General features: G+C 44.0%; 1 protein-coding gene across 1 annotated transcript; it reads right to left on the bottom strand.

Annotated features, from left to right (window-relative positions):
• Positions 1–419: 419 nt before the first annotated feature.
• On the bottom strand, positions 420–7,467 carry EMWEY_00039890 (Sel1 domain protein repeat-containing protein,related, related; the record flags this gene model as incomplete). The annotated part of the gene is made up of 20 exons (XM_013482511.1): positions 420–1,493; positions 1,711–1,806; positions 2,010–2,109; positions 2,235–2,272; positions 2,485–2,535; positions 2,687–2,742; positions 2,867–2,944; positions 3,037–3,117; positions 3,298–3,384; positions 3,568–3,628; positions 3,807–3,884; positions 4,119–4,312; positions 4,498–4,647; positions 4,853–4,971; positions 5,169–5,272; positions 5,467–5,616; positions 5,766–6,127; positions 6,272–6,331; positions 6,508–6,689; positions 6,902–7,467. 20 exons carry the CDS (start codon positions 7,465–7,467, stop codon positions 420–422), a joined length of 3,687 nt encoding a protein of 1,228 aa, XP_013337965.1.
• Between the last annotated feature and the right edge of the window lie 1,426 nt (positions 7,468–8,893).

The following is an 8,893-nucleotide window of genomic DNA, read 5'->3' as shown; positions in this document are numbered from 1 at the left end:
ACAAGTAAATAAATAAATAAATTAATTAATTAATAAACAATAAAAGGAAAAAGGAACAAATGCCTTTAATTAGGGTTTAGTGTCTCCCTTAGATGCTGCACACTGCAGGCTATTCATACTAAGGGGAGGAACGAGCTAGCTAGCTAACTAGCTAGCTAGCCAGCTAGCTAGGCAGCTAGCTAGCTAGGTAGCTAGCTAGGCGGCTAACTAACTAACTAAATGGCTAGCCAGCTAGCTAGCTAGCTAGCTGGCTAACTAGCTAGCTTGAACAGCTAGCTGTTTAGCTAGCTGTTCAGGAATGCACTGGCACCTAGCTAGCTGCACAGCTAGCAGTTTAGCTAGCTGATTAGCTAGCTAGCTGGCTAGCTAGCAGCAAGATAAAGGAATAAATAGTTAATAATAAATAATTAATAAATTAATTAAAAGGAAGAAGGAGGCACAAAATCACGATTCATACAAAAATCATGGGGTGTATCCTCATCTATATGTGCATTGCTGCTGCTGCTGCTGCTGTTGCTGCTGCTGCTGCTGCTGTTGCTGCTGCTGCTGCTGCAATCGTCAGTGCCGTTCATGGCAAATCTATTAGCATCAACAGAGGCATTCACTACCCCAGACAAACCGTTGCTAATCGTGCTGCTGCTGCTAGTGCTGCTGCTACTGCTGCTGCTGCTGCTGCTGTTAGGTAGAGGGGTCATGGGATATTCTTCTGCTTCTTCTCCTTTGCTGCTGCTTTCTGCTGCATGTGATTGCCCTTCCTGCTGCTGCTGCTCTTGCTGCTGCTCTTGCTGCTCTAATTGCTGCTGATCATCATTCTGGGGAGCAGACACGCTCTTTCCCTGCTGCTGCTGCTGCTGTTGCTGCTCTTGAGGCGCCTGTGGCGGCGGCTCTTGCTGCTGCTGCTGCTGCTGTTGCTGCGGTTCTTGCTGCGGTTGCTGCGTTGGCTGTTGCTGCGGTTCTTGCTGCGGTTGCTGCGTTGGCTGTTGCTGCGGTTCTTGCTGCGGTTGCTGCGTTGGCTGCTGCGGTTGCTGCGTTGGCTGCTGCGGCTGCTGCTGCTGCTGCTGCTCTTCCTGCTTAACTTGCTGCACAGCTGGCTGCTGCTTCTCCTCGTCCTTTTGTGGCTGCACAGCCGGCTGCTGCTGCTGCTCCTCCTGCTGCTCTTGCTGCTGTTTGGGCTGCTGCTGCTGCTCTTCCTGCTTTGGCTGTTGCATAGCCGTCTGCTGCTGAGTTTGCTGCTGCTGCTGCTGCTTCTCCTGCGGCTCCTCCTCCTGCTGCTGGGTCTGAGACTGCTGCTGCTGCTTCTCCTGCTGCTGCTGGGTCTGAGACTGCTGCTGCGGCGGCGACTGTTGCTGCGGCTGCTGCTGCCGGTTTTGCTGCAGCAGCTGCTGCCGCTGCTGCCTCTGCAGCTGCTCCCTTGCTTGTGCTGCTTGGCCAGGGCCCCTCTGTGCAGCAGCAATGAAGGCTTGATCAGTTAGTCCCCTTTCTCTCCTCAGTGACTGCGCCACAAACCCTAAACCCTAAACCCTAAACCCTAATCCCTCAGGAAGATATGGGGAGAAATCCTAAACCCTACACCCTAAACCTCGGGAAGGTTTAAGTAGAAACCCTAAACCCTTAAACCTCAGGAAGGTGTAGGGGGAAACCCTAAACCCTAAACCCTAAACCCTCATAAGTAGGAACCCTAAACCCTAAACCCTAAACCCTAATGTTTACCTGTAAGATAGCACGTAAGATGAGCAAAATCATCATGGCAAGAAGATTAAGAAGTAAAAACAAAACCCTCGGCTCTAGTAGTAAGGAATTCAGCAACTGCAGCACAAAACCCTAAACCCTAAACCCTAAACCCTAAACCCTTAGCTCTAATGCTGCTTCACAATAATATAAATATAAACAAACGAACAAACAAACGAATAAACAAACAAGCAAATAAACAAATTAATTGAATAAACAAATAAATATATAAATAAATAAAATAAATAAAATAAATAAAATAAATAAAATACATTAATTACCTCTGCAGGCCCAACTCTCTCTAAGAAGTCCATAAAATAAACAGCAGCAAGACCAGCATAAACAGGAGCGGTGGGTGCGTGCTCGTCTGCTTCAAGACTCCTGTACACACCAAACCCCAAACCCTAAGCCCTAAACCCTAAACCCTAAACCCTAAACCCTAGAGGGAAGGAATAAACCCTAAACCCTAGACAGGACCTTCTATTTGTTGGCAATAAAATGTAAACACTTGCCTCTTAAAATGATGGCTAGCCAGGTATAAGTCCTATACACAAATACACAAACCCTAATGACGTAAACCCTAAATAGGCAAACCCTAAAGGCGTAAACCCTAGAGAGGTAAGCCCTAAGAAGAAACCTAAACCCTAATTTCCCTTCTGCTTATTCACTAGCCTAGCCGATGCCTCTATGAAGGAGACAAAGAAAGAAGGGTTTTGGTCTTAGCATTGAAATTAGGGTTTAGGGTTTAGGGTTTACCTGCGGCACTCCTATGCCAAAGAGATGCATTGTACCCAAGTTATACCTCGCCTGTAGAACACACACAAAACACCCCAACTGCTGCTGCTGCTGTTGCTGCTGTTGCTGCTGCTGCTGCTGTTGCTGCTGCTGCTGTTGCTGCTGCTGCTGTTGCTGCTCGACGACTTGCTGTCGCTGCTGCTAATTAAGCAAAACAACGTACCTTAGCAGCAAGGGCAGGACCCCAACTCGCGGAGTCGGCGACTTTGCGGTAGAACGCTGCGCAAAAAACCCAAACCCTAAACCCTAAACCCTAAACCCTAAACATTTTTCAATTCTGCTGCGTTATATGCGTTAAAGCCAAATTATCGCTAAACCCTAAACCCTAAACCCTAAACCCTACCTGCCGCCTCAGCAAAGTCTTTAACCCCTTCCTCTAACCAAAGCTTAGGCTGAGACAACCAACCCTCAAAAGAAGCGCCTGAAAAAAACCACCAAACCCTACGTAAACCCTAAGCCCTAAACCCTAAACCCTAGACCTCTACGTTTCTGCTGAGGGTTTAAAACCCTCACCTTTTTCATCAACAAATTCTTTTGGATAATCCATGGTCGCGCTGCGGCGACGGACGCCGTAGCCATAGTAAGCGAAGTCCCCTAAGACGCAAACCCTAAACCCTAAACCCTAAACCCTAAGACCCAGGGAGCAGTTCAATGATCCAGGAGTACATGCTCAACTAAACCCTAAACCCTAATGACACATAACAGCGGGAGCAGCAGCAGCAACAGCAGCAGCAACTACAATAATCACAGCAGCAGCAAATGCATGCACCTTACCCAGTCTTAGCTGGGCAGACAGCGCGCCTTGTGCTGCTGCCATCTCGTAAAACCTCTGAGCATGCAGACGCTTCCTTCTTAGGGTCCCTGCAGCAGCAGCAGCAGCAAGAGCAGCAGCAGCATCAAGAGCAGCAGCAACAGCAGCAGCTGATGTTGCAGTAGAGGACACTCAAGTTGTGTACACGAGAAGACCGCGTCCTCCAAATCCTCTCCCATAAACGCTAAACCCTAAACCCTAAACCCTAAACCCTCAGCAGCAAAGATGCCCACCATCGAAGAAGATGTCCGTAAGGCCCGCATCCAACAAGAAAGCTAAATTACTTTGTGAAGCCTGCGTACAACAAACCCTAAACCCTAAACCCTAAACCCTCCTCTGAACGCTAAACCCTTAAGCACTATAAATGCCATATAAAGTGGGTCAATAGGCAACTCTGAGGGTTTAGAAGGTAGGCGTCGCTGCTGCTGCTGCTGCTGCATGCATGCATGCATGCATAGTGTTCTGTACCTACCTCATGCCCTGCCTCTGCAAGAAGAAGGAAATTTAAGGCTGCTTCGTCAAATGCGTTTTGCTCGTAAGCCGCATGCGCCTACACAGAAGGAACAAACCCTAAACCCTAAACCCTAAACCCTAAACCAAGGAGCGTATCCCGCAATCTCCTCTTACATCATAACTAAACCCTAAACTAGGGTTTAGGGTTTTGACGTCACTCGCAGGAACCCTTCCTCAAGGGAAATGCCGCAACCCCAAGTGGCAAACCCTAAACCCTAACACCCCCTCCACGGTATAGCTAAACCCTAAACCCTAAACCCTAGAAACGTACCCGTTGCAGCGTATGGGCGAAGTAAGGGGACCTCTCCGTCGCGAGTTTTAATAAGCCTACAGCAAGGGGGCAGTCCCTTACTGCCCCTAGACCCGATAGATGCATAGTCCCTAATGCATATGCTGCACCTGTACTCCCTCCTCTAACTGCTTTTGTTAACCATTTTAATGCATCAACAAAAGATTTCGATACACCTAAGAAAAAAAAACCCTAAACCCTAAACCCTAAACCCTAAACCCTAAACCCTAGAAATTTTCGAAAAAATCGAAAACTTGAAAAAAAGAACACCACAGACAGGATCACGTAAGGGAGGCTAACTAGCAGTAATACAACTACGAAACAGTGTATAATTAGGGTTTAGGGTTTAGGGTTTATATACCTGTTCCTGTTAGATATAAAGAAGCTAAGTTTAATTGTCCATCAGGAGAATTCAATGTTGCACTTTTATTAAACATCTCGAAGGCTAAGGCTGGCGATGCTTCTATAAGAGGAGTACCGAAGAAATATACAAGACCTAAGCCATTATAAGCTGCGTATACACCCCAAAACCCTAAACCCTAAACCCTAAACCCTAAACCCTAAACCCTAAAAATACAAACCCTACTAAACACTAAACCCTAATTGATGAAGTAGAAAATTTAACTCCACTTTCAGTTCAAAGTCAGTACTACCTTCATCTCACCCTCACCAAACCCTAAACCCTAAACCCTAAACCCTAATCCCTGTGTACCTACCTATAGGGTCTTCATTCTCTGTTGCTCCCCTAAAGAACCACTCTGCTGCCTCATTTAAGTCTTGCTCTACTCCTAACCCCAAGGCATACATATACCCTAATAAACCCTTGGATTCCCCCCTATACACACGCATGCACCCAGCACATACGCCTGCTGCTGCTGCTGCTGCTGCTGCTGCTGCTGCTGCTGCTGACGATATTGGAGCTGCAAGGGTTTTTGGGTGTCAAGTGTTGAACGGGTCGAAGCTTGTTTGAGCAAACCCTCCAACCTCAGTCCCCAAACCCTAAACCCTAAACCCTAAACCCTAAACCCTCACTTCCAACTCTTGCTAGCAGCAAGAAGATGATATCTTGCTTTAGTAAAGTTCTGAGGAAATCCATCAACACCAAAGAGATACTTCCTCCCTAGTGCAGCATGTACCTGAGAAGACACCAGAAACCCTAAACCCTAAACCCTAAACCCTACATATAATTCCCCTAGAGCACATGCTAATGTCTGTATACAGGCCCATCCTTCCGTTGCATCTTGTGATATATCGTTGTGTGCAGCTTCTGCAGACGCATGATAGGAGATTAGGGTTTAGGGTTTGCTAGGGTTTAGGGTTTAGGGTTTACCGCTAGATTTCCGTCTTCTGCCTCATGGAGTAACATAGCTAATTGCTCAGGGTCTGTACTTAGTCGCTGTACGTCAGACCCTTGGAGGGAAGAACTCCCTGTAGATAATCTTAATACCTCTATTGCTTGGGGTATACCCAACGAGTATAACTGCATACAAACCCTAAACCCTAAACCCTAAACCCTAAACCCTAAATTGTGAATACTTAATATTAAAAACTGTAAAAATACAAGAAAAACACACTCTTGCACTAAAAACCCTAAACCCTAAACCCTAAACCCTAAATATGGTGACTTACCCCTGCAGTGGCCTTAGCAACAGGGAGGTAATGATTAGCAGCAGCAGCACAAGCTTGCTGCTGCTGCCCAACAGATCCATCAAGAGCAGCATACTGTTTCTTCCAAGCAACAGCAGCAGCAGCAGCAGGATGTAGTGCTGTTGCTGCTGCATGCAGATACACCAGAGGTAATGGAGGATTAAAGGATAGATCAGGGGCAGTAAGCAGCAGCTGCATAGCCTGTGCAACTGTCTTGGGGGCCCCCTCATCATCATTGGGGGCCCCCCTCTTGGTACCCTCCTTGTGGGTACCTCCTCCTCCGGCAGTCCCGGAGCCCCTAGAGGTACCTCGCTGCTGCTGTCGGGGGCCCCTCCTACCTCCTCCTAGTACCCAAGAAAAATATTTATGTATTTTATTGAATATTTTTTTTGTATATTTTTCTTCTTTTTTATCATTTAATTGTAAATAACGCTCAAAGGTATTTAATGCATGCAGGGGGCCCCAAGGAAAGGGTACTTCTTTATTACCATTAAAAAATAATAATTTATAGTCATCTCTTACTACTACCCTTAATGGAGAATCTAATTCTGCATGCACCCACAAACCCTAAACCCTAAACCCTAAACCCTAAACCCTAAACCCTAATTCAGAGAGAAGTCTAATATGGGGTTCTGTAGAAGGGTTTTTAAGGGTTTGTTGTAATCACTGTATGATGAACAATTGATTAAGGGTTTAGGGTTTAGGGTTTAGGGTTTATACGTACTAATAAGAGGAGGTTCTTTAGGTAATAAATATAGATTATGATACAAAACAGCTAAGAAATATTGTGCATCTGCGCTCCCTCCTCTTGCTGCTAACCATAACAGTTGCAGTGTCTCCTCTATGTAGCGAGAGGGGAGAGGGGGCCTCCCTAAGAAATAAAATATTGATAATTCATACTGACACCTGAAGACACACAATAAACCCTAAACCCTAAACCCTAAACCCTAAACCCTTATTTATTTCTAAACCCTAGAAGGAACACCCGCAAGATAATGACACAGACAGACGCACGCCTTAGGTTCTGTAAATCCTAAACCCTAAACAGCATAGTGTCAAGACATGACAACATATTGCTCTCCTCTAGGGTTTAGGGTTTAGGGTTTAGGTATACTAACCTTGGATCTGTGTCTGCGCATGCAGCAAGTTTATTAAACACTGCCTCTGATTTATGAGGATATAAAGACAAGGGTTCCCTAAACCCTACAGGGAGAGCTGCCTCTGCGAATCTATCGCTCGTGCTGCTGCTGCTGCTGCTGCTGTTGCTGCTGCTGTTGCTGCCGCTGGTGCGGTTAGTGTTGCTGCTGCTGCTGCTGCTTTTGTCATTGTTGTTCTTGCTGCCGTTGCTGCCTTTGCTGCTGCTTTTCTCCTTCGTGTTGCTGCCGATGTTGTTAATCTTTAGCTGGGCATTTGCTGCTTGCCCTGCTGCTGCTGGGGTAGCAGAAGCAGCAGCAGCAGTTGCTGCTGCTGCTGCTTCTGGCTGCGCTTTGTCTTTGGAGGTGGCGGACTTTGCCTCTTGCTCAGCTGCTGTTGCTGCTGCTGCTGCAGTTGCTTCTTGCTGCTCTTGTAGAGACACGATAAAGCTGGGTAGGCAGAGCAGCAGCAGCAGGAGCAGCAGCAGCAAGCAGCGGACCCCCAAGGAGCCCTTTGGCGGTTTCCCCGAGGGTACTAGGGGGCCCCCCATGATGGGAGGTGCCTTAGCGGCAGCAGCGCTAAGCAAGGAAGGGGGGCCCCCTTAATAATTTCTTATGTTGTTGCTTATTATTAGGGTTTAGTTGCGGTGTATAGGGAGGTACATCCTGCTGTATATATATTGAGGTGTATATACAGATAATCGGGGGCCCCTAATGCATGCAGCTAATGATTAAATTAGTGTTATATAAACCCTCATGCAGGGAAGGCGCAGCAAGCCAACTGCAGCAGCAACAGCAGCAACAGCAGCAGCAGCAACAGTAGCCTCGGAGGAGGAGAGGCTGCAGCAACTCTTTCTTTATACAACAACGGAGGGAAAGAAAAAACAAACAAAAAAGGGCTAATAAAAAGGGATGGTTAGAGGGGAAGGATTAGGGTTTAGGGTTTAATATTTAGGGTTAAGGGTTTAGGGTTTAGTAGTGTTAACAGGGGCGTCGTGTCCCATAGGGCCCCCAACGCCGCTGCTGCTGCGGCTGCTGCATGCGCTGCTATAAGGATATAAAAAGGGTATTCTTTTTATTAAATAAATTTTATTTATAATAAATAAATAAATAATTATATTATTTAATAAAATAAGAAAAATATTCCCCTTTCTTTATGAATATATGCACCCTAGTAATGTGTGTCTGGTGTATGCATGCATGCATGCATGCATAATAAATAATATATTAATAAAGACATAATTCTTATTACTATTATTACTATTATTATTATATATAATATATAATAAGATTATATATTTTTATTCCTTCTTATTTTATTATTTATTTATTTATTTATTTATTTATTAGCCCTATTAGTTATATATAGCAATTAAGTATGATGTTACTCAGCTTGTAACCCCCTTTATTTATTTATTTATTTATTTGTTTATTTATTTATTTAGTTATTCAATTAACTAATTAAATAATTAATTAATTAATTAATTAATTAATTTAATTAATTTAATTAATTAATTAATTAATTTAATTCTCTATTAACGCCTTATTATTAATATTTTTTATACTTCTTATAAGGGTAATAAAAGAAAAAAGGGATAATAAATAAAATAATAAATACATTTTTCTTTTTCTTTCTTTTTTCTTGTATTTATTTCCTTTCTTTATTTCTTTTTTTATCCTTTATAAGTAATTAACACTTTTATCTGCATGCATGTATATATACATAATTATATATTATTTATTATATTGTTATTAAGAAGTTAATAAGATAAAATAAAATAAATAAATAAAAATAAATAAAAATAAAAATAAATAAAAATATTAGTTAAAATAAATAGCTAATACACAAGTGAAGGGTTTAGGGTTTAGGGTTTAGGGTTTATGTGTTTATGCATAAAATAAATAACACCAATAAAAGGAATAAAGATGTAAGTTACGCCATTGGTGGATGCAGGGGGCCGCATGCGTCTTGCTGCT

The sequence above is a fragment of the Eimeria maxima genome, genomic scaffold, assembly GCF_000499605.1.
Source record: "Eimeria maxima Weybridge genomic scaffold, Emw_scaff648, whole genome shotgun sequence".
Taxonomy (NCBI): domain Eukaryota; phylum Apicomplexa; class Conoidasida; order Eucoccidiorida; family Eimeriidae; genus Eimeria; species Eimeria maxima.
This window is presented reverse-complemented; position numbering and strand designations above follow the sequence as displayed.